The sequence below is a fragment of the Nelumbo lutea genome, chromosome 2, assembly GCF_056320005.1.
Source record: "Nelumbo lutea isolate HS-2025 chromosome 2, American lotus-T2T, whole genome shotgun sequence".
Lineage (NCBI taxonomy): Eukaryota > Viridiplantae > Streptophyta > Magnoliopsida > Proteales > Nelumbonaceae > Nelumbo > Nelumbo lutea.
The window spans coordinates 87,612,948-87,638,947 of record NC_142685.1 but is presented as its reverse complement, the minus strand read 5'-3'; the positions used below and the strand labels follow the sequence as shown (position 1 = coordinate 87,638,947).

The following is a 26,000-nucleotide window of genomic DNA, read 5'->3' as shown; positions in this document are numbered from 1 at the left end:
TAAGTGGATAAGACTTATCCTCTTATCCTTATCTGCTGATCCAAATCCATATCCGCCCTTATTTAATTAATCTAATTATCCTAGTTCGAAATTGGGCTTTAGGCCCATTAAGTTTATGTGCTCACTTAACCTCTTAACCTGCTGTCCAGTTGGCTCTCTTTGTATGGCGTGGGACCCAAACATTGATCTACACATCAGCCACATGGGTTCAACCTAGCCTTTGTTACAAGGCCTAGTTGAATTCACTGTAGAAGACAGTGAACCCCTGGAGTTCATCACTATGGACTCTCAATGGGCCCAACATTTACACTAAATGGTCCTTGGGTCCAGCCACCTTATGAAAACCCAAGGACTGTGGGCGGATGCAAGATTAGCCTATCAGATATTACCCTCAATGGTCTTACACTTAACCTCTCAGCCCATAATGATCAAATACTGCCTGACAAGAGAGGACCTCTCCCTCGGTTGCAAGGAACAGTGTTGCACTCTCTACTCACATGGATCCCGAGAATTAAAACCTTTTGCAAACATTTTGAAATCATAATATATATATATATATCTATATATATCTATATATATGTATATCTCTATATAAATATATTCTGCAAAAACAAATTTCAACGATTGAAATCAACTGCCAGCAGATTGCATCCCCGATCATTCATTTTGTCTGACAAGGGGCTGATCCTGTCACTATGATCGCCCACTCAAATGAACTCTCGGACTGTCCCAACATACCCAGGTTTTGACCCGTTTCAAGGAACTCACTGATTGACATATCAAAGACAGCCCAATTCGACACATAGTGCAGTACCACAATCGAGTCCCAACATTCCAGTTTTGCTCATCTATCTCCAAGGTCTAGGGCAATACTGGAATTTTGGTTTGGTTCAGGGTTTCAAGAAAACCCACACTACATGTACCTCAGGTCTCACCCTGGCAGCTGAGACAAGCCACCCCAACCAACTTGGCGGTACATCAGTGTCAGTCTTGGCAGGATAAATCTCCCTAGATCTATCCAACGACTGTGAAGATTCTAAACTGTAAAGAGACTGGGCCGAATGGGCCCTAACAACCACTCTTGTAATATCTCTTATTTTATGTTGATGGGCCACGCTTCATGGGCTTGTTATTTATTCTTGTTTTATTTTCTTTATGTAACTACCAAGCTGGCCGCCCACTTAACTCCTTCTCTTACCTCTTCTCTTCGCCATCTTCTTCTCATGTACAACTATTCAGACCTGTTTTATTCTGCTAATCACTAAGTTTAATCTTGATATTAGATGATTGATTTACATCTTGGTATCAGAGCGGGTTTCGTTCCTCTTCCTTTTTTTTCTTCGTTCCTGTACACTCTAAAATCAAGAGTTTATGGAGAGATAGGTTCTCTATAGTATAGAGAATCACTTGCCTAGTTGGTAGAGGGGTTTGGAGAGTTTAGTTCTGGCTAGATTTTGCCAAGAAGTGATGCTGTTTTGTTGCTGTTCGAAACCCTAGCTGACTAGAGATTTTCGAGGTTACCAGGAAAGGTGCAGCTTGGGTGTGGCGCTCTGTGCTTGGAAGGTGTCTTGTGATTGCTAAAGGAGGGTGGTTCAGGTTTGGAAGAGTTTTTTGTTAGTCTGGTAGGTGCGGCAGCATCTTCTCTCTTCCTCCTATCTGCTGGACGGAGCAAAACCCCAGTTTTTCAAGCACCCAAGTTCTGGTTTGACTTCAAGTAAGTTTACATAGTCAAAATTTCAGTTCTTTGATTTCCGTTTGATTAATGGAGACATATGGAAGTGAGTTCAAGCTGGTGTCGGTTTCTGGACCTGCCTCAGTAGATTCCGTTTTGACTGGTGTTACCACAATTAAGCTAGATGGGACAAACTATCTTGCTTGGGCACAATCTATAAAAATCTATGTTTGTAGTAGAGGAAAACTCAAGTATTTCACAGGTAGTAAGTTGAAACCTGAAGAGACATACCTTGAATTTGAAAAATGGATGCAAGAGAACTATACTGTTATAGGATGGTTAGTTAACTCTATGCAACCCCATATAAGCTAGCACTATCTTTGGATGTCTTCGGCTAAGGAGATATGGGACAGTATAACTGAGACCTATTCACAGAAACTGAATGTAGCCAGAGCGTACAAATTGAAAAGTGACGTGAAAAACCTGAGACAGGGGGAGAAGAGTGTAGCAATCTACTACTCTATACTAAAATCCCTATGGCAGGAAACTGATGTTATGGAGATAGTGGTATGGGAGAGTAAAAAGGATGCTGAAATGTATAGAAAGTTGGTGGAGAGAAATAGGGTGTTTAAGTTTCTCACTGGACTCAACCCAGAGTTTGATATTATCAGACAAAATATTTTGGCCAGGGATGATGTTACTCTTTCACAAGCCTATGCTATGATAAGTAGTGAGGAGAGTAGGCGGCAAGTTCAGTTGCAGAATCCACCTACAGAACATTTTGCACATGCGGGAATGAAACCAAAGGGCCCTACTGAGAAAAGAGAGCAGGTGTGTGAATATTGCAAGAAACCACGACATACAAAGGACACCTTCTAGAAACTTCATGCTGGACTTCTCCCTGATAGGTTTAAGAACAATAATAACCCTAAGAAGAGCAGTCAGGTAGGAAAACCCAAGACTGCTAATGTTGCTACAGTACCTGAAGGGGGAAGTAAGGAGAGTGAAGAGAAATCAACCATTGAGCAGTTGGCTGCAATGAAGCTGGATTTTGAGAAGTATGGGAGGCTCCTAAAATCACCTGGAAGCTACAGTTTCTTCAGCTCACCCTTCCAACAATACATCATCTTCATTGGCTTTTGCTCACTCAGGTACTCATGCTTCTGCAAATCATGCTTTAGTTTCAGGTAATTATAAAATCCCTTGGATTATCGATTCTAGTGCATCAGACCATATGACCAGTCTATCTAACCTTTTTTGCTCATATCATCTTCTCTCTGGGAAAGAGAAAATATCCCTTGCCGATGGGTCCCTTGCCCCCATCTCTAGTAAAGGTGATATAAAGACCTCTGACACCCTGTTCTTATCTTCTGTTCTTCATGTCCCTAAGCTTAACACAAACCTCTTATCTGTTAGTAGCTTAACAAAGTCCATGAATTGCAGCATAACCTTCTTTCCCACTCATTGTGTTTTTCAGGACCTGCAGTCTCAGAGGATGACTAGGAGTGGCCATGAGGCGAACGGAATATACTTGTCGGACACACCGGATCAAGCTTTGGGACCACCTCATGGAGTTGCCTTAGAGTCAGTCGTGTCAGATTTTGTTAACAAAATTTTATTATGTCATTTTCGGTTTGGTCACTTGTCTTTTTCTGCTTTGAGTCATCTGTTCCCAGATATGTTTAAATGAGTGTCTTTATCGAGTCTTCATTGTGAATCATGTGAGCTGGAAAAGCATTGTAGACATTCCTATTCAATTAGCAATAAAAGATCACTTTCTGCTTTCCATATTGTTCACTCTGATGTGTGGGGGCCATATCACACGCCAACCATGGGGGGTTACAGGTACTTTATCCTTTTTATTGATGATTATTCACGTTACACTTGGATTTATCTCATGAAATCCAGGGATGAAGTACCAACTATTGTGAAAAATTTTCATGAACTCATCCTCACCCAGTTTAATACTCGTATCAAAATATTCCGCTCTGACAATGCTAAGGAGTATTTTGAGAGAACCCTCTCCACCTATCTTGAAACTTTTGGGGTTATTTATCAAAGTTTTTGTTCCTACACTCCACAACAAAACGGGGTGGCGGAAAGAAAGAACAGGCATGTGGTTGAGGTTGCCAGATCCCTCTTGTTTGCATCCCATGTTCCTGTAAAGTTTTGGGGCGATGCTGTTCTTACTGCTACCTTTCTGATCAACCGTATGCCCTCCTGGGTCCTTGGCTTTAAAACTCCTTTTAGTCTTCTTTTCCTGGATGAGGATCTCTTTTCTCTTCCTCTCTGTGTGTTTGGGTGTACTTGCTATGTGCGTATTCATAGTCACCAAAGGCACAAGTTTGAACCTAAGGTCATAAGTGTGTGTTTCTGGGATATGCTTCCACACAGAAGGGTTATTGCTGTTTTGATCCAGTTCGTGGCACCCGCTTTGTATCTCGGGATATCACCTTTGCCGAGTTGACTCCCTTCTTTAGTATTCCTCCCGAGGGGGAGAAATCTGAAGAGCCCTTTGCTATGTCTCCAGCTGTTCCTCTTCCCATCCCTTGTGAATCTGATCATGGGGTGTCCACCTCTTCCACTCGGCCTACCTCTGATATCCCTCCTCCTCCTCCTGCTCCTGCTCCTGCTCCTACTCTCCAAAGGTGGTACCAAAGGCAAAGATTCAGACATGTGCAGGTTGTTTCCACTCCTTCAAAAGAGCATCTTGCCACTTCCATCATTCTTACAGGTCAGCCCTCTACTGACCCATCTCTGACTGTCCCAGACCTTGATCTTCCTATTGCTCTTTGCAAGGGCAAGCGGAAGTGTACAACCCATTGTATCTCCAAATACTTATCTTACATCCTTCTCTCCTCTTCCTGCTACTCATTTCTTGCCTCTGTTTCTTCCCATGTGATACCCAGGTCTCTACCGGAAGCATTATCTCAAGCTGAATGACGGGATGCTATGATGACTGAACTTGATGCATTGCATAAGAACCATACCTGGGATATTGTGGATTTGCCGAAAGGGATGGAACCAGTGGGTTGTAATTGGGTGTTTACCATTAAGTATCACTCTGATGGCTCTGTTGAGAGGTTTAAGGCTCGACTGGTTGCTAAGGGTTACACCCAAATGTATGGCATTGACTATCTCGAGACATTTGCTCCTGTTGCTAAGATGACTTCAGTCAGGGTTTTACTTTCTCTAGCAGCTACTTTCGATTGGCCCCTACTCCAGTTTGATGTTAAAAATGTCTTGAATGGAGACCTGCATGAAGAGGTCTATATATCTCTACCTCCAGGAGTGTATGGGAAAGAAATGAAAGGCAAGCTGTGTAAACTACACAAATCTATTTATGGTCTCAAACAATCTCCTTGGGCTTGGTTTGAGAGATTTCGCGCTGCTCTTGTCTCCTTTGGCTACATTAAAACACAATCTGATCATACACTGTTCTTGAAGAGAAATAACTCTCTGGTGACCTTCTTGATTGTTTATGTTGATGACATTGTGGTCACGGGTAATGACATTGAAGAGGCCAGTAAACTAAAAGGATTTTTCAACTTTGAATTTGTAATCAAAGACTTTGGAGATCTTCGGTATTTCTCGGGCATTGAAGTTGCTCGATCTAAGGATGGTATCTTCATATCTTAGTGCAAATATGTCTTTGATCTTCTTGCTGAAACTGGTAAACTTGGAGCTAAACCCATCTCCACTCCCATTGATCTTAATCATAAGCTTTCTACCACAGATGGTGAACCTTTGTCTGATAAGGGAGTGTTTCAGAGACTGTTTGGGAAGTTGTTATACCTTTGCATGACTCGGCCAGATATTTCCTATGTAGTAAGTGTTATTAGTCAGTTTATGCATTTTCCCAGAGATACTCATCTAGCTGCTACAGAAAGGGTTTTATGCTACTTGAAAGGTACTCCAGGGAAAGGTATTCTATTTGCTAAGTATGGTCACATGAAGCTGGAAGCCTTTACTGATGCAGATTTGGCAAGATGTATTGATGACAGAAGGTCCACCTCTGGTTATTGTACTCTGGTTGCTGGGAATATTGTGTCTTTGAGGAGTAAGAAACAATCAATAGTTGCTAGATCCTCAGCTTAAGCAGAATATAGGGCAATGGCTCATGGTGTGTCAGAATTACTATGGCTATGATCCCTTCTAGAGGAATTGGGGGTGGACTACGAGAAACCAATGATGCTCTATTGTGACAACCAAGCTGCTATCAACATTGCACATAATCTTGTTCAACATGACAGAACTAAGCACATTGAGGTTGATAGGCATTTCATAAGAGAAAGAGTCTCTTCAGGAGAAGTTTGTTTACCATTCATCACATCAGAAGAGCAACTGGCTGATATCTTGACCAAGGGAGTTCCAAGGGGGAAATTGACACACTATATAAAGGTGGGCATGATTTACATCTATGCTCATCTTGAGGGGGAGTGTAAAGAGACTGTGCCGAATGGGCCCTAACGGCCACTCTTGTAATATCTTTTATTTTATGTTGATGGGCCACACTTAATGGGCCTGTTATTTATTCTTGTTTTATTTTCTTTATGTAACTGCCAAGCTGGCCTCCCACTTAAGGGCATTCTTGTCATCATCAAATTTTTAGATCTTAATAAAATAGGGTTAGAGGAGAATGGAGAATAATAAGACTCCTTCTCTTACCTCTTCTCTTTGCCATCTTCTCTTGTACAACTATTCAGACCTGTTTTATTCTGCTAATCACTAAGTTTAATCTTGATATTAGAGGACTGACTTACATCTTAAACTAACACGAGTCTCATAAGTGTCCAGTTTAAGGGTGTTACACAGAAACACACCACAATGACATGAATCGATTATGTATTTTATTCATTTACAATAAATGTCAAAAGATACATCAATCTAATTGGAGCTAAGGTCCAATCGGGTACAAGTCGGAGTCCCATACTTTCCACGTGTTTCTCAAACACTTTTTGTGTCAGTGGCTTAGTCAATGGGTCTTCCACATTTTCCGCTGATGCTACCTTTTAACATCAATCTCCCGTAGATCCAGTGTTGTCACACAACAGTGGAATGGGTGATGTGCTGAATTTCAAATTCCAGAATGAACACCTTCATTCATTAGGCAGCCTCACTTATGGCAATGTGTTCGGCTTGGGTTGTGGACTATTATTCTTACTAGTCAGGACCCTGTCGTGAAAATGTAACCAGATGTAGACATTCTACCATCTGTATTTGGCTATCAGTTGGTATCAGTATACACTTGGATCTGTAGTGAACTACCATCGAATACCAAACAAAACTATTTTGTCCTTCGAAGGTATTTTAGTATGTTTTTCATAGTGGTCCAATGCTCCTGCCTTGGGTTAGATTGGTATCTGCTTGCCACATTCACTACCTGAGAAATGTCAGGACGAGTGCACAACATGGCATACATGATGCTCCCTATGGTTGAGGTATAGAGAATCTTTTTCATGCCCTCAATCTCTTCGGGAGTCTTGGGAGACATACCCTTGGAGAGAGTGACTCCATGCCTGAAAGGAACATTTCCTTTCTTGGAGTTCTCCATACTATATCTCTTGACTATCTTGTCAATGTAAGCAGACTGGGATAATCCTATTATCCTCTTCGATCTATTTCTATAGGGTCGAAGACCCAATATGTAGGAGGCTTCTCCAAGATCTTTCATGGAGAATTGCTGTGAAAGTCACACTTTCACCGTAGTTAACATTCCTACATCATTCCCAATGAGTAGAATGTCATCTACATACAGAACCAAGAATGTAACTTTATCCCCACTGGTCTTCCTATAAACACAAGGCTCATCCGGATATTACTCAAAGTCAAACAGTTTGACGGTAGAGTTAAACCAGGTGTTCCAACTCCTAGAAGATTGCTTAAGACCATATATGGATCGATTAAGTTTACATATCATGTGTTATTGACCTACAGCTATGAAACCTTGCGGTTGTTGCATATAGATATCTTTAGTAAGATCTCCATTCAGGAAGGCGGTTTTGACATCCATTTGCCAAATCTCATAGTCATGGTAAGCTGCTACATCTAGCAGGATCCTAATGGATTTAAGCATGGCCACAGGCGAAAAGGTTTCCTCATAATCGATTTCCTCTTTCTAAGTGTACCCTTTCGCCACAAGACGAGCCTTGTAGGTCTCAACTTTACCATCAGGGCCCTTCTTCCTCTTATAGATTCATTTGCAACCAATTGCCTTTACCCTAGGGGGCAGATCTACTAGAGTCTAGACTCCATTGGTCTCCATTAAGTCCATCTCAACTCTCATGGCATCTACCCGCTTCAAGGAATCTATGTCCAACATAGCTTCCGAATAAGTCACGGGATCCTCCTCATTGGTCCCAATTGCCTTTACCCCAGGGGGCGGATCCACTAGAGTCCAGACTCCATTGGTCTCCATTAAGTCCATCTCAACTCTCATGGCATCTACCCGCTTCAAGGAATCTATGTCCAACATAGCTTCTGAATAAGTCACGGGATCCTCCTCACTGGTCGTTGCTTCCACTAAGTAACTTTCTTGGTTATAGCCGTAACGAATGGAGGCCTGGAAACCCGGGTAGATCTTCTAGGTTGGTTATTTTCTAGAGTTGGTGGGACATCTCCCACTACCCTGGGCTCTCCTCATCAAGAACAACTTCCTAATGATGATTATCCAAGATGTAATCTTCTTCTAGGAAGTGGGCATTTCGACTGTAAAACACCTTTTACTCTTTTGGATCATAGAATAAGTAACCTACAGAGCCTTTGGGGTAGCCTATAAATAGGCAACGACTGGTCTTGGATTCCAATTTGACAGCACTAATTCTTTTAACATGTGCTGGACAACCCCAAATCTTCATGTGTCTTACACTTAATTTCATATCGGTCCATAGATCATATGGAGTCTTAGGAACGGATTTGGTTGGAACCCGGTTCAGCACGTAAACCGTAGTCTCTAATGCGAAACACCAAAAGGATGTAGGTAACTTTGAGTAGACGAGAAGTGATCGGACCATATCTAATAGAGTTCGATTTCTCCTCTTTGACACACCGTTCAATTGTGGTGTAGTAGGAGGAGCTAGTTGTGATACTATCCCATTGTCCTTTAAGTAGTCCCTGAAATTGTCAGAGAGATATTCGCCACCTCAATCTGATCGAAGGGTCTTAATTTCTCTCCCTAACTGTTTCTCGACTTTTTGTCTGAATTCTTTTAACTTTTCAAAAGATTCAGACTTATGTTTCATTAGGTACACGTAACCATTACCATGAGTAATCATCGGTAAATGTTATAAAATAAATGTGTTGGTTTCGTGTCCTAACATTTAGGGGACCACATACATCATTATGTATCAGGTCAAGTGTGCTTGTAGATCTTTCAGGCTTACCGGTAAATGGTCATTTCGTCATCTTACCCTGGAGGCAAGGTTCATAGGTTGGAAGATCTTCTACAGTTAGAAAATCCAAAGGACCATCCTTTACCAATTTTGTGATACGATCTATATTAATGTGGCCAAGTCGGTAATGCCACAGGCACGTGGGATTAACTGTATCACGAGTCATCTTCTTGGGGATTATCACGAGTCCTCTTCTTGGGGATTATTTCTTGATCCAAATCTTTATTTGGATCTCGACTCTTTAAGTGGATAAGACTTATCCTCTTATCCTTATCTACTGATCCAAACCCAGATCCACCCCTATTTAATTAATCTAATTAACTCAGTTCGAAATTGGGCTTTAGGCCCATTAAGTTTATGTGCTCACTTAACCTCTTAACCTGCTGCCTAGTTGGCTCTCTTTGTATGGTCTTGGCAGTGTAGCCGGCCAGAGATAGTGAAAGAGGAGAGAAGAGAAGAGAAGAGAAGAGAAGAGAAGAGAGAGAGTTTGCAATGCAACAGTATTGGCGGCGCCAGTGTTTATTTAATATATATAGGGCGATAGAAATAACAAGGGGAAAGACCCTTGTGCCCCTGAGTACAATAACAGACATAACAGAAATAAAAAACAAAATAAAAAAACAATTTAATTAGACAAACAGGCCCTAACAACTGCAACTAAGTTATTCTAACATTATTCCAACACTCCCCCTCAAGTTGGAGCATAGATGTCAATCATGCCCAACTTGTCACACAAAGCTTTGTGCCGCACATGATGAAGACCTTTGGTGAAGATATCTGCAAGTTGCTCTTCTGAGTTGACATATGGTGTGCACACTTCTCCACTTTCAAGTTTCTCTCTGATAAAATGTTTGTCCACTTCAATGTGTTTTGTCCTATCATGCAGAACTGGATTAGCAGCAATATTCATGGCTGCTTTATTGTCACAGTAGAGTGAAGTAGGATTGTTTATTGCAAAACCCAGTTCACCTAACAGATTTCTTATCCACATGATTTTCACAACCCCATGAGCCATCGCTCTATATTCTGCTTCAGCACTGGATCTAGCCACCACACATTGTTTTTTGCTTCTCCATGTGACAAGGTTTCCTCCTACAAAGGTACAATAACCACTGGTGGACTTTCGGTCATTGACTGCTCCTGCCCAATCTGCATCAGTATATATTTCCACTTTTAAGTGACTGTGTTTCTGGAACCACAAACCAGCCGCAGGAAATTTCTTGCGATATCTCAAGATCCTCTCTACAGCCTCAAAGTGAGTTGTCATCGGGTTGTGCATGAATTGACTAAGGACACCCACTGCATAGGCAATATTAGGCCTGGTCATAGACAAATACAGAAGTCTCCCCACCAGTCTCTGGAACATCTTTACATCTTTCAAAAACTCTCCCTGACTGTCTCCCAGATGGTGATTAGGTTCAATAGGTGAGTCAGATGGTTTTACCCCTAACTTGCCTGTATCTTCTAGTAGATCTAATACATACTTCCGTTGGGAAATAAAGATGCCCTTGTGAGAGCGGGCAACTTCAATTCCAAGTAAGTACCGTAAGGGGCCTAGATCCTTCACCTCAAATTTAGTGGCTAAGAATTTTTTTAGTCTCTGGATTTCAGCCTTCCAATTTCCTGTGATCACTATGTCATCCACATACACAATAAGTGCTGCAATTTTACCTTCACCTCTTTTTACAAACAAGGTATGATCTGATTGGCATTGTTTGAATCCCATTTGTTGGACTGCTACATGGAACTTATTAACCAAGCCCGAGGTGATTGTTTCAATCCATATAGGGACTTTTTCAACCTGCACACCTTTTGTTCACTGCCTCTGGCACAGAACCCTGGGGGTTGGGTCATGTACACCTCCTCTTCCAAGTCACCATTCAAGAAGGCATTCTTGATGTCCAATTGGTGAAGATCCCAGTCAAGATTTACTGCCAAGGGAAGGAGAATCCGGATGGAGTTCATCTTCGCTATAGGGGCAAAAGTCTCTGCATAGTCCACTCCATATACCTGTGTGAAGCCTCTTGCTACCAGTCTAGCCTTGTACCTTTCAATAGTTCCATCAGCTTTGTGTTTCACTGTGAACACCCACTTGCACCCCACTGGTTTCTTCCCCTCAGGAAGATCTACTAACTCCCACGTACCATTTTTATGTAAGGCATCAATTTCTTCTTGCATTGCATCTGTCCATTCAGGTTTTGACAAAGCTTCTGCCACGGTCTTAGGGATGGGAACACTGTCCACAGGGGAGAGGAAGGCACGGTACGAGGGTGAAACATGCTCATAGGACACAAAGTTAGAGATAGGATGATTAGTGGTACAAGATCTAACACCCTTTCTCTTAGCAATAGGAATATTAAGATCATTGGGGACATGCAAATCAACATGTAAAGGAGCAATTGGAGCAAGTGTACCTGGCTGATGAGACGGATCTGCCTCGGGTGAATCCGATGATGTTGGTTTTATAGTGTCTGGCTCCACGGTTCTTGAACTCTGCTGGCTCTTATGACGACGATGGAAAACCCGGAACGGAGGAGGATCGGGTAAAGGAGGTAGTTGAATCTGAGTCGTCGCCTGTTTCTCCTCAACCCTACTCTCCCCCTGAGGAGAAACCGAGAAGAACGGTTGACTCTCAAAGAATGAGACATCAATGGAAACATAGTACTTACGGGCAATGGGATCATAGCAACGATACCCTTTTGAGATGAGGGGTAACCAAGAAAAACACAAGGAATAGCCCGGGGGTCAAGTTTACCACGAGTATGTGATAGGTTGTGGACAAAACAACGACACCCAAAGACACGCATTGGAATGGTGGACAACGGGGCTGTAGGGAACAAGAGCTGATGTGGGGCCTTATACTCTAATAGCCGAGAGGGCATGCGATTGATGATATATGTCGCACACAATACTGCATCCATCCAGAACTGTTTCGGCACATTCATATGAATCAGCAAGCCACGAGCAACTTCGAGTAGATGACGATTTTTTCGTTCAGCCACACCATTTTGTTGGGGTGTCTTGGCACAAGAGCTTCGCTGAAGTGACCCACTCGAAGCAAAGAAGTTCGTGAAATCACTATGGAAATATTCCTTTGCATTGTCCGACTAGAAAATATGAATTTCCGTTTGGAACTGAGTGAACACCATGCGTTGGAAATCTTTCACAATTTGTGGCACTTCATCTCGAGATCGCATAGGATAAACCCAAGTGTATCGAGAATAATCATCAATCAACGTAACAAAATACTTATAACCAGTTGCAGTAGGTAGAGTAACAGGGCCCCAAACATCAGAATAAACAATATGAAATGGAAATTCAGATCTTTTATTTCTTAAAGGTAAAGAGCTTCTACAATGCTTACTCAACTGACAAGTTTGACACTGTAACTGACTCATTGACAAGGACTCAAAAATCTTTGGGAACATAACTTTTAACGACTCAAAAGAAAGATGACCTAAACGACTATGCCATAAATAGGCCTGACTCTCACTCGCCGAACTTGTGGACTCAGTCGCCACTAGACCAGCATTATTCTCCAACACGTAGAGACCATCCACCATGCTTCCTCTACCAATCGTCTTCCCCGAGGTCAAATCCTGAAACACACATGAAGACGGAAAAAAAGTGACTGAGCAGTTCAAAGAGTGAGTAATACTACTAATGGACAACAAATTAATAGGTAATTTCGGAACATGTAGGACATTTGGAAGAGTAAGGCCAAGTGGGAGAGATATGGTGCCTCGGCCAGCTATGGTAGAAAAAGAACCATCTGCCAGTCTTACCTTATCTCTCCCAGAGAGAAGGTTTATATGTCTGGAACAAATTTGACTTACCGGTCATGTGATTTGAGGCTCCGGAGTCAATAATCCAAGGTGAACCAGTAGTATGAGATGACACATGGAAGGCTGTGGCATTACCTGATGTAGATGCAAATGAGGTAGGAGTAGGCCCAGAATCCACCTGGCGGAGAGTCCTACCATACAATTCCAAATGTTCACGGAAGGAATTGATAATATCTTCCTTAGGGTCAGAACCGGGATGTCTCTCCTGAGTTACGGAAGGACTAGTCTCTGTCGATGCCAGATTAGCTGAGTTATACCTTCTTTGATTCTGTTGGCCTGGTTTCTTGCCTTGATCCGGTGCTGACTTCTTACCCAAATCCTGTGCCCATTTAGGTTTTCCATGGAGATCCCAGCATGTATCTTTAGTGTGTCGTGTCTTCTGGCAGTGAGTGCACCAAAGCTTACTTTTATCTTCTGTTTTTTTCTGAGTGTCACCCCTTTTAAAACCACCTCCGACATTTGTATCTGAATTTCCCCGGACCGCTAGGGCAACTGACTCCCCTTCTACACCATTCATCACACTTCTTCTGCTATCTTCTGACTGCACCAAGGCATACACCTCCTGGACTGATGGCAAGTCTTTACTACCCAAGATCTGTACCCTGATGGACTCATATGACTGATTCAGCCCTAGGAGAAAGGCAAACACGTGTTGCTGTGATACAAGTGACTTATAGGCTTTTGCATCTTCATCACACTTACAATTCACATTCTGATAGTGATCAAGTTCTTTCCATATTGATGTCAAATCAGAATAGTACATCGAGAGACTCCTCTCCCCCTGCTTGCAAGTAGAAGATTCAGCTTGTAGTTGATATATCTTGGCATAGTGTCTTTGTTCTGAATAAGTGGACTTCGCTTGTTCCCATATCTCACAAGCAGTTTCAGCCCACATAAAGGTCTTCCTTACTTGTGGCAGCATTGAAACCAAGAGCCAAGACATCACCATACTGTTCTCTTGGTCCCACCTATCATGCTCAACACTTCCATACTTCGGTTCCTTTACTCTCCCATTGATGTATCCTATTCGCCCCCTAGCAGTGATGTAGAGTTTTATACCCCTAGACCACTCAAGGTAATTCAGACCATCAAAGGGAATGACAGCCATGGGAAAGCTCATATCCATTCCCCCACTCACTCCATTGTGGCTCCCTGAGATTTCTGAAGTAGCAGAATTCTCAGTCGACATGGTCAAGCAGTTACTCAGTCCCACACACCGGATTTAGGACCCCTCCTTACTCCACAAAGCAATGCTCCACTCAGTTCACACCCACACTAGGGTTTACCAACCAGATTGTGCACAAACCATACCAAATTCTGGACAAAACTGAGATAATATTCGGCAGTTTCAGACCTGCCTATCAGAATTCTAGAATGGCTAACAGCCACTAATCAGCAAGAGAGATCCTTCTTGCTTATAGTCAACTCAAACCATTGAGAGGACAAGTCAGCATTGACCTACAGTTGTCTTAACACATCAACAGGATCACACGATCCAAGACAACTAGGGTTACACAGGTTCGATAGCATTCAGCCGCCCCAGATTCATAGGGTTTTCACTTGGCCCATGATCAGGGAGAGTAAAGAGGAGAAAAATAGAGGAAGAACTGTACCAGTCGTAGCTATCCTGTAGTCCAGAATCAGATTTCCTTTCTGCTAGCCTGTAGTAGGGTTGATTGATCTTCTCTTGACAGTAGGGTTGATCGACCTGCTCTCTTTTAATCAGTATTCCTACTCTGATACCATCTTGGCAGTGTAGCCGGCCAGAGATAGGTGAAAGAGGAGAGAAGAGAAGAGAAGAGAAGAGAAGAGAAGAGTTTGCAATGCAACAGTACTAGCGGCGCCAGTGTTTATTTAATATGTATAGGGCGACAGAAATAACAAGGGAAAAGACCCTTGTGCCCCTGAGTACAATAACAGACATAACAGAAATAAAAAACGAAATAAAAAAACACTTTAATTAGACAAACAGGCCCTAACAAATGCAACTAAGTTATTCTAACATTATTCCAACATATGGCATGGGACCCAAACATTGATCTACATTTCAGCCACATGGGTTCAACTTAGCCTTTATTATAAGGCTTGGTCGAATTCACTGTAAAAGACAGTGAACCCCTGGAGTTCATCACTATGGACTCTTAATGGGCCCAGCATTTACACTAAATGGTCCTTGGGTCCAGCCACCTTATGAAAACCTAAGGACTGTGGGCAGATGCAAGATTAGCCCATCAGGTATTACCCTCAATGGTCTTACACTTAATCTCTCAACCCATAATGATCAAACACTGCCTGACAAGAGAGGACCTCCCCCTCAGCTGCAAGGAACAGTGTTGCACTCTCTACTCACATGGATCCCGGGAATTAAAACCTTTTGCAAACATTTTGAAACCGTAATATATATATATATATATATATATATATATATGTATATCTCTATATAAATACATTTGGCAGAACAAATTTCAACCATTGAAATCAATTGCTGGCAATTTAGGTTTCCATACGAGAGATTGCATCCCCGATCATTCACTTTGTCTGACAAAGGGGCTGATCCTGTCACTATGATCACCCACTCAGATGAATTCTCGGATTGTCCCAACATACCCAGGTTTTGACCCCCTCTAAGAATCTCACTGATTGGCACATCAAAGACAGCCCAATCCGGCACCTAGTGCAGTATCATAATCGAGTCTAGGGGTCAGGTGTAACATTTCAGTTTTGCCCATCTATCTCCATGGTCCAGGGCAATACTAGAATTTTGGTCTGGCTCAGGGTTTCAAGAAAACCCACACTGCATGTACCTCAGGTCTCACCTTGGCAGGATAAATCTCTCCAGATCTATCCAACGGCTGTGAAGATTCTAAACCAACACGAGTTTCATAAGTGTCCAGTTTAAGGGTATTACACAGAAACACACCAAAACACATGAATCAATTATGTACTTTCATTCATTTACAATAAATGTCATTAAGTACATCAATCTGATTGGAGCTTAGGGCATACACTATCTAACACTGAGTCAGTGTGTACCCAAAAGCAACAAGAACAACTCGAAATTTGTCAAACCATGCTCTAGGAGATTGCTTAAGGCCATAAAGAGATTCTTCAGTTTACAGACCTTTCCTTGCATCTCCTTCCCATACACCCCTAGAGGTAAAGACATATAAACCTTTTCATGTAGGTCCCCATTCAAAAAAGCATTCTTTACATCAAATTGGTGAAGAGGACAATCAAAAACTAGCAAAACTTGAATTGAAGTCATCTTGGCTACTGGGGCAAAAGTTTCTAAGTAGTCAATACCATACATCTGAGTATATCCTTTAGCAACCAAACGGGCTTATATCTCTCAACAGTACCATCAGAATGATACTTAATAGTGAACACCCACTTACAGCCAACCGGTTCCTTTCCCTCAAGCAAATCCACAATTTCCCAAGTATTGTTCTTATACAAAGGATCTAGTTCATTCATCATAGCATCCCTCCATTCTGGTTTGGACAAGGCATCTGAGACAGATCTGAGAGTCACATGTGTGGAAACAGAGGCAATGAAGGAATAGTAGGAAGGGGAAAGAAGGTTGTAGGACAGGTGTTCGGAAATGCAATGAGTTGTATATTTCCGTTTGCCTTTGCAAAGGCCAATAGGGAGATCAAGGTCAGGGAAGGTATCCAAAGTGGTAGAAGAGGGCTGACATGTTACCTCATTAGTGATGGGAGGAGCAAGAGGCACATATGAAGGCGTGGAAACAACTTGCATGTCTCCGAGTCTTTGTCTCTAGTACCACTTCTGGATAATAGGATGGGAAGAAAAAGTAGGGGGGTCAGCAGGAGGAGGGGGAGAAAGGATAGACGACTCGATTGGAGGAGACTCTATAAAAGATTCAATGGGAATTGAAAGAGGAACAGATGGTGAAAATGCAAACAATTCCTCTTAATGCCCCCCTTCAAGAGAAGTACCAAAGAAAGGAACAGACTCTGCAAATGTGACATCTCTAGAAACAAAGCGAGTGCCACGAACCGGATCAAAACAGCAGTACCCCTTTTGTGTGGAGGCATATCCCAAAAAGACACTTGTGTGCTTTAGGCTCAAACTTGTCTTTGATGACTATGAACATGAACATAGAAAGTGCACCCAAACACCTTGAGAGGAAGAGAAGAGATCCTCATTTGGGAAAAGCAAGCTAAAGGGAGTTTTAACCCCAAAGCCCGAGAAGGCATTTGGTTTATCAAGTATGTAGAAAGTACAGCATCACCCCAAAACTTAATAGGAACATGGCAAGCAAAAAGGTGGCTCCTCGCAACCTCAACCACATGCCTGTTCTTCCTTTCCGCCACTCCATTTTGTTGAGGAGTGTAGGAATAAGAACTTTAATGAATAACTCCGAAGGTATCAAAATAGGAGGAAAGACTCCTCTCAAAATATTCCTTTGCATTGTCAAATCGGAATATTTTGATCCGAGTGTTAAACTGGGTAAGTATAAGTTCATGAAATTTTTGTACAATATTTGGTACTTCATCTCGGGATTTCATAAGGTAAATCCAGGTGTAACGAGAGAAATCATCAATGAAAAGAATGAAATAGTTGTAACCCCCCATATCAGGTAAATGATATGGCCCCCACACATCAGAGTGCACAATATGGAAAGGAGAAACAAATCTTTTATTACTCATTGAAAGAGATTGTCTACAATGTTTTGCAAGTTCACCTGACTCACAATGAAGACTCGATAGGGATATTCCTTTAAACATTTCTAGAAACAAATGACTCAAAGCTGAAAAAGACAAATGACCAAATCTGAAATGACATATCAAGACTCTATTAACTGACTCTGATAAAACAAACTCTAAAGCTACTCCACTAGGTAATCTAGGACTTTGATCAGAGACATCCAACAAGTATATTCCATTCGCCTCATGGCCACTCCCAATCGTCCTCTGAGACTTCAGGTCCTGAAAAACACAATAAGTAGGAAAGAAGGTTATGCTGCAATTCATTGATTTTATTAAACTACTAATAGATAAAAGGTTAGTGCTAAGTTTGGGAACAGGAAGGACAGGGGATAATACAAGTGAATTAGAGGCTTTAATATTCCCCTTGCCAGAGATGGGAACAAGAGGCCCATTGGCAAGAGAAATCTTCTCTCTACTCGAGAGGAGCTGGTATGAACAAAAAAGGTTGGGTATGCTAGTCATATGGTATGATGCACCAAAATCTATGATCCAAGGAATTCTACGATTACCTGAGGTTGTAGCATGATTTGTAGAAGCATGAATACCTGAATGGGCAAAAGCGGATGTAGAGGGGGTGCCTGAGGAGGAAGATGCAATAGTAGACTGCAAGTGGTTTATCAACTTCCCATATCTCTTAAATTCTGCCTTCACTGCTGCCAACTGTTCCACAACAAATTTTTCTTCACATTCAGATATTGTAGCGACATTTGCATTCTTGGGTTTTCCAGACTGACCACCCTTCTTAAAGTTGTTGTTGTTCTGAAACCTCTCAGGAAAAAGATCTAGATGAAGCTTCCAACAAGAATCCTTAGTATGTTAAGGCTTCTTGCAGCATTCACATATCACCTCCTTTTTTTCATTTAGCCCCTTTGGTTTTATTCCAAAATGTGTAAAATGTTCTGGAGGAGGGGGTCTATAGCTGTACGTGTCGCCTGCTCTCTTCACTGCTCACCATAGAGTATGCCTGAGAATGTAGCACTTCATCCTTGGCCAGGATATTTTGCCTTGTTTTATCAAATTCAGGATTAAGTCCTATAAGGAACTCAAACACCTTGTTTCTTTCCACAAATTTCCTAAAAGTTTCTACATTTTTTGTACTTTCCCATACAAATGCTTTCATAACATCTATCTCCTGCCATAGTGACTTCAACATCGAATAGTAGATAGCCACACTCTTCTCCTCCTAGCTGAAGTCATCCACAGATAGTGTAACTATAAACTCTCTAGTCGGCTAGGGTTTTGGGCAAAAAATCAGCAACTTCACTTTCTTGGCAATCTATAGCCAGACTCTCTCCCCAAACCCTCTACCAACTAGGCACAAAAGTTCTTTGAACAATCAGCAACTCATCTCTCCATACACTCTTCTAATCGAAGGGTGCATGGAAAAAAAAAGGAAAAAAAGGTGGAAAAAGGAAGAGGTGCTCTGATACTAAGATGTGATTCAGATCAATAAATTTGTAAATAATTCTCAACTTTCAGCAAGAAAAAGGAAGGAGAAAAGAGAAGAAAACAGTAGAGAGAAGAAGAAGATGGAAAAGAAAGGGAGGAGAAAGTTCTCTCTCCTATCTCTCTAATCTTTTATTAAACTTGTTTAATCAAGACTAATTATAGATCTTCCCTCAAGTGGGTGGCCAGCTCATCACTTAAAAGAAATTAAGAAAAATGGTTAACAAACCCATCAGAATGAAGGGATGGGAGATCCATCGAATGGATGGCTGAACCCTGCAGGAAGGTTGGGCGAAATTTCAAAAAATTTCTCTCTCCCATCCGGGAATCGTATTCCCTAATTTAGAAAATCGCATTTTCAAGTTTCGTTCTTGAATCCAAAGCTGGACCAGATCTGAAACCAAAAGAGAAGTGAGGGATATATCTGATACAAAGTAACAATAACTCCCAACATAGGTGTTCACGCCCAAAGAGAAGACCAAAACCCATTTCCACTAAAGATGACACAATGTGTAGTGAAGCAGGATCAGTAGGATGGTTCTTCAGCAAGAACCTGAATTCTTCAACAAGAATCAATCAAGGGCTGGGGGCTGATGAGCACCACTTCAGATTGCTTCTTCTACCAAGAAACAATATCAAGAACTCTCTTTGATCGGATCCACAAGTGGAGATCGAACTAGGTAGGGGCGGCAATAACTGGGAAGAATTCTGCAATTTGTTGTTGTGTAAAATCTAAAGAATTCGCCCCCTATTTATAGCCTTCTCTGGATCCGCCTCCTAATCTAATTAGGAAGGAGTTTCCTAATCCAAATCTTATAGTTGGATCTGGACTCTTAAATTGATAAGACTTATCTTATCCTTCAGCTAATCCTAATCAGTTTAAAACTGAATTCGCCCCCTTTTAACTAACTAACTTAAGCCCAATTCGAATTAGGCCTTAGGCCCATTAAGCTTATGTGCTCAGTTACTCTTTAACCTACTGCCAAGTTGGCTCTCTTTGTATGGCGTGGGACCCTAACATTGATTTACATATCAGCCACATGGGTTCAGCCCAGCCTTTGTTACAAGGCCTGGCCGAATTCATTGTAGGAGACAGTGAACCCTTGAGTCCATCACCATGGGCTCTTAATGGGCCCAACATTTACACTAAATGGTCATTGGGTCCAGCCACCTTATGAAAACCCAAGGACTGTGGGTAGATGAAAGATTATCCCATCAGGTATTACCCTTAATGGTCTTACAATTAATCTCTCAACCCATAATGATCAAACACTGCCTGACAAGAGAGGACCTCCCCCTCGGCTGCAAGGAACAGTGTTGCACTCTCTACTCACATGGATCCCGGGAATTAAAACATTTTGCAAATATTTTGAAACCGTAATATATATATATATATATATATATATATATATGTATGTATATCTCTATATAAATATATTTTGCAGAACAAATTTCAACCATTGAAATCAATTGCTGGCAATTTAGGTTTCCATCGGAGAGATTGCATCCCCGATCGTTCACTTTGTCTGACAAAGGGGCTGATCCTGTCACTATGATCACCCACTCAGATGAATTCTCGGATTGTCCCAACATACCCAGGTTTTGACCCCCTCTAAGAATCTCACTGATTGGCACATCAAAGACAGTTCAATCCGGCACCTAGTGCAGTATCATAATCGAGTCTAGGGGTCAGGTGTAACATTTCAGTTTTGCCCATCTATCTCCAAGGTACAGGGAAATACTGGAATTTGGTCTGGTTTAGGGTTTCAGGAAAACCCACATTACATGTACCTCATGTCTCACCCCGACAGCTAAGACAAGCCACCCCAACCAATTTGGCGGCACATCAGTGTTAGCCTTGGCAGGATAAATCTCCTCAGATCTATCCAACGGTTGTGAAGATTCTAAACTAACATGAGTCTCATAAGTGTCCAGTTTAAGGGTATTACATAGAAACACACCACAATGACATGAATCAATTATGTACTTTATTCATTTACAATAAATGTCAAAAGATACATCAATCTGATTGGGGCTAAGGGCATAACTGTCTAACACAGAATTAGGCCTATTAACAACTAAGCAATATAAGAGAACATTACTAAATAAAAATAAATGATTAGGGCCTATTCGGCGCAGATTAAGCGCCCTAATCTTCGGCTCTATGTGCTCCTATTGACCAAAACTCGGTTACACACGTTTGTATACTACCCACCCAGTTGGTCACCTAAGAATTTGCAATGTCAACATTTTGGTGATACTTTAACTTTATTTCTTAACATTATTCAATTTCAATATAATATTTTAGATGGAAGTCACTGGCTTAAATGATCAATTTGGTCATTTTGCAACTTGGGGCAAATTATTTGATGGATAATACTAAGAAGTATCTCAAAATCAACTTGTTCTGATGGCAAAATCTGGTTTCAATCAAGATTTGTTGGTAGGGGTCCTTTATCTAAATATGCTTGTTTATTCTAGCATAGTTGGGAAAACTGGGACCCATCGATGTGTATCCAGACTCTAATAAATAACACATGCTCTGTTATGCAAAGGGGTTTTTATTATCAGTTAATATAGTTGATGGTATTTGTTTTTAATTGCAGTGTCACCATGGAGTGAGGTCGCTACAGGTTGCCAAGTGGTTGCAGACACAGGTAAACCGTTCATCTTTGATTTTTGCGTTTTGTTTAATATCAGCACACAACTCTTCTATATGGCTGTACATGTCCACAAGTCCTTTTCTCCTCGGTACCTATGACTGTCACTGATATTGTTGGTTCCCAAAATAAGAAGGTTGATGTTTTTCATTTTTTAATCACCTGGGTTGGGTGAGAATAGATTAATGGAAATTGAACAGGTGTTGCTATAAATTACAACCCCTTGTTATTGTTCCCAAGTGTTTGTAATATTCAGTGGAATATATAGCTTTTTATTCAGAAAGACACAGTAAAGTTGTGATTTATTAGCCCAGCCCAACATGGTTCTAAAGTCAGACTAGGCTGCCTGTTGTCATTCTTGGTCCAACCATGTACGTTTTCTAATTGTTACCATGCATGGAGGCTATACATTGCTGTCACTTTAGCATGCCTTCAATTTTTTCTGCTGGAGAAGTATCAAAGTTAAATGCTCAAAGTCAATATTTTTTTTTTAATTTAAGTTTCCAAATAGACTGGAAGTTGTATATTAGAAGTTATGTATATATATTCCTAAAGCTTTCTACTCTGATTAAAAAGCCTACGGAGTTTGCATTGTAAGCTTACATGGAAAATAATCCGACTTTCAAAGAGATGTGCTGTTCTACAACATTTTTTAAGCTTGGCCCAGCTGTGGTCCTCTTGGTTTTGTAATTGCACAATGGCTGACTCCAGTTGATTAATGAAATAATCCCTTTTTCAACAAAAAGAAAAAAAACGAAGTGGCATCTGGATGAAATCTTGGATAACCATGGAGGTAAAATGAAGTATATCTGAAAAAGTACTGTTAAATTTTCAAGTATCACTAGAAGTGATGAGTCATTTTTAGGATCTTATTTGGTATAGTATTTTTCATTGTGTAACATATAATTGGTATTGAGACCTGTTCATGGGCTGGGCTTAGGTTTGGCTTTTGTCAAAATTTGAAGCCCAGCCCAAAACAGTGTAAACCTGATCCTGAAGCCCAGCCCATGAACAGGTCAACACACTAAAGGCCAGTATGGCGGGAGTCTAGGGAGTTTGTGTAGCTTCATATGAACTTCAGAAATGGCAACGTTTTCTTACCTATGAAAATGAACATAATTGAGAAGCTTCACTGATCTTGTACTATATCAGTCTTGTAATGTTTAGTTCAAACTTAGGCTGTGTTTGGAAACGATAAATGTGAATGCAAATATGTGGAGTGTAAAATAGTCCATATAAATTGCAAAGTTGGGTTAGTTTTGCATTGACAATTTTACCTTTTTACCAAACAGACTTTTAGCTGTAATGGATTCAAACATGAATTCCAATAAAGCATTATTCATTTTTTAATCAAAAACCCACTTGAATGCAAATTTACTACATCTTATTATCAATGTAAGTATGCATTGGTCTGTCATTTGTCAATGTTTAAATATAATGTTGCCAAATACAGGAAAAAGTGAACCAGACTGCAAATTTACCCTGAACCGGAATTTACACTATTTGCATTGTTTCCAAATGCAGCCTCAATGGTGTAAACATTCATGTACTGAGCGAAGGGTAGTTATCTGCACAGTCCATGCTTGAAGTATTTGACTGACAAATTTCTCTTTGCAGGGCTTCAAGAGGGTATTCAATGTGGCTGGAGGAATTCATGCCTATGCTGTTAAGACAGATGCCTCTATCCCGACTTACTAATCTCTTTTGACCGATAAAGTTTGTATTAATTATGATTTTTTTTAATTTTTAAATTTATTGTAGCTATCAAATTTTGTTAAGGAATGAAATTTTGAGTTTGTATCTTATTCCGCCTTCAGTTTTTCCTTGCTTGCTGAGCTTTGCTGAGCTTCTATTTCCAGATTCTAGCAATATATGCATTGTCTTTTTCTAATTGCTATGTTCTGTTATTTGACTTAGCCGAGATTCTTTTTGGTGGTTGCATCTTACCAGAGGTGGGTGATTAGTTGTCAAGTAATATCAGAGTACTCTTAGTTGGATACTTATTTAAATCAAATTTTAAAAATCGACTTAGAGGCCAAACTGTTTTTGTCTCCAGGTTGTGGGTCACCGGTTCAACTGTTCAGATCGAATGGGTCAGACTGTGCTACCTAAGCAATATGTAAATTAATACATATATATATATATATATATATATATGTGTGTGTGTGTGTATAAATATGTATTTTATCAATAAATAATATATAATTATGTTCTACATGTAATATATGTATTATTTTATATTTAGTTTATGTTTTTAAATTCAACTTTTAATTTTTTTATTTATAAAAGATATAAAAAATTACAATTTGAGGCCAAAAGAGGGGATTTTTTGGCAAAATATTGGGGCAACGCACCTATAGCTCCTTGTTTTGGGATGCATAAATCTCGAAAAAATCCCCAAAATAAACAAATAAAATAAAAAGAAAAGTCACCTCAATTGGACATTAGAGTGCAAAGTTGGCCTCTAAAAGTTTGCACATACATTGGGAGTGTAACCTACGACCTGGTGACTGGGTCAATGGCTGTGAACCACCCAAGTTGGACAGTTTTTTACCAAGTTAATTATTTTTTACTAAACTGTGGGTTTTAGCAGAATTGGAGCCGGAATCAAGGCCGACTGATGGTTTGAATGGTTCAAAGGGCTGAATCAATGGTTGGTTGAAAACATTAATTTAAAGCACTTAATAGGGTCATAGAGATGTAATGTGATGGTTGTTAGCCCTTTGTTGATTGCATGGGCCAACCGATTAGGTGGCCATGTTGGCCGTTGCCATGGTAAACATTACAAGTCTTTTGGGATTATGTTTTGTTTGATGGTAAATAAGATAGTAACAGAAAATTGAGAAAGAAGGGTTTCATCCAGTTGATAATTGGCAAAAAAACTTTTACCAAACTCTCATCGTCATGGATTATATATTTCTTTTATTGGAACAAATCAGAATGGTGGAATAAGTTCATGTAACCAACTTCATGTGGTTTGTATAAGGCTTAGATGATGATTGTTTTTCAGGCTTAGATGATGATTGTTTTTCATTCCTATGTTTGGGTAACATGATGTAATGAGAAAGGATGGGAACAAGATGGGATTAGAATTCTCAATTATTGGGCAGTGGAGCCACACCAATTTGGTGTACCTTTGACTAACCCAGAATAGGACCACTTCTTGGTTTAAATGATGGGTTAGTGGTTCAATCATTTAGGTCAAATGGATTAATGAATGATGTCGTAATTAAATAATAAAAATATTATAAATATATAAAATAAAAAATATAGGAAAATATAGAAAATCTGAGAAAATTGTCAGATCTCTAATATTATATATTCATTATATTAGGAAAAAATAAGTGCCATATATAAGAATTATTTTTTATTAATCACGAAAAAAGGTTAAAATGCAAAAAAAAGTATTAATTTTTGACATGTGACCCATTGATTGGATCAAAAGGTTGGGTGGTTCAATCAATTGGGTCATATGGGTCAATCTGTGATGTCATAATCAAGTAATAAAAATACAATTAATAGATAATACATAAACATTTGTAGAAAATATAAGAATTCTTAAGAAAGTTGAGAAGTATCTATAATAATACTATTATATGTTCATCATATTGAATAAAAATAAGTTTAATTTTTTCAATTATGAAAATGGAAAAGAAATACAAAGGTAAGTAGCAAAATTTTAACATTTGACCCATTACCCACTAAATAGATCAAATGGTTCATTCATTCCACCAACTGGGTCGAACCAAAGTTCAAAATATCGATACACCTGATACGCTGATAGGAGCGTATCAGGCGTTTCGATACTTGTTTTTTTACTTTTATATTATTGTTTTTCAAAACTGGTTCAGGGGAGTCGGACCCTCCATCCCCTGAACTGTTCAGACCCCCGATACACACACTATAGGGGCGTATCAAAAGGGTCCCAGAACGATAAGTATCGGCCGATACGGGTTGATATGTAACGATACTTTGAACCTTGGGTCGAACGGGTCAACCTATGATGACATAAGTAATAAAATACAAAAATAGATAAAAATACAAAATTTATAGAAAATATTATAAAAAATGGAGCATATTAATGATGAAAATGAGATACAAAACAAATAGAAAATTTGAATTAATAGTTGACTTGTGACTTACTAATGTGTCAAATAATTGAATGGCTCAACCAATCAATCACTGGATCATTGATTGAGTCAACAGTTTTTTGTAGAGAAGTGGCTTCATGATGAATCACTACCTTTGTTATT

The 26,000-nt window shown here is 40.2% G+C and overlaps 1 protein-coding gene across 1 annotated transcript in view; it reads left to right on the top strand.

Annotated features, from left to right (window-relative positions):
- The window catches only part of LOC148871735 (rhodanese-like/PpiC domain-containing protein 12, chloroplastic), a 48,001-nt gene extending 24,363 nt beyond the window's left edge, over positions 1 to 23,638 (top strand). Inside the window, exons 7-8 of the mRNA XM_088971088.1 lie at positions 21,694 to 21,744; positions 23,365 to 23,638. Coding sequence (XP_088827214.1) covers positions 21,694 to 21,744; positions 23,365 to 23,445 — 132 coding nt within the window. The 3' untranslated portion in view covers positions 23,446 to 23,638. The remainder of the gene's footprint in view (positions 1 to 21,693; positions 21,745 to 23,364) is intronic.
- The last annotated feature ends 2,362 nt before the right edge of the window (positions 23,639 to 26,000 follow it).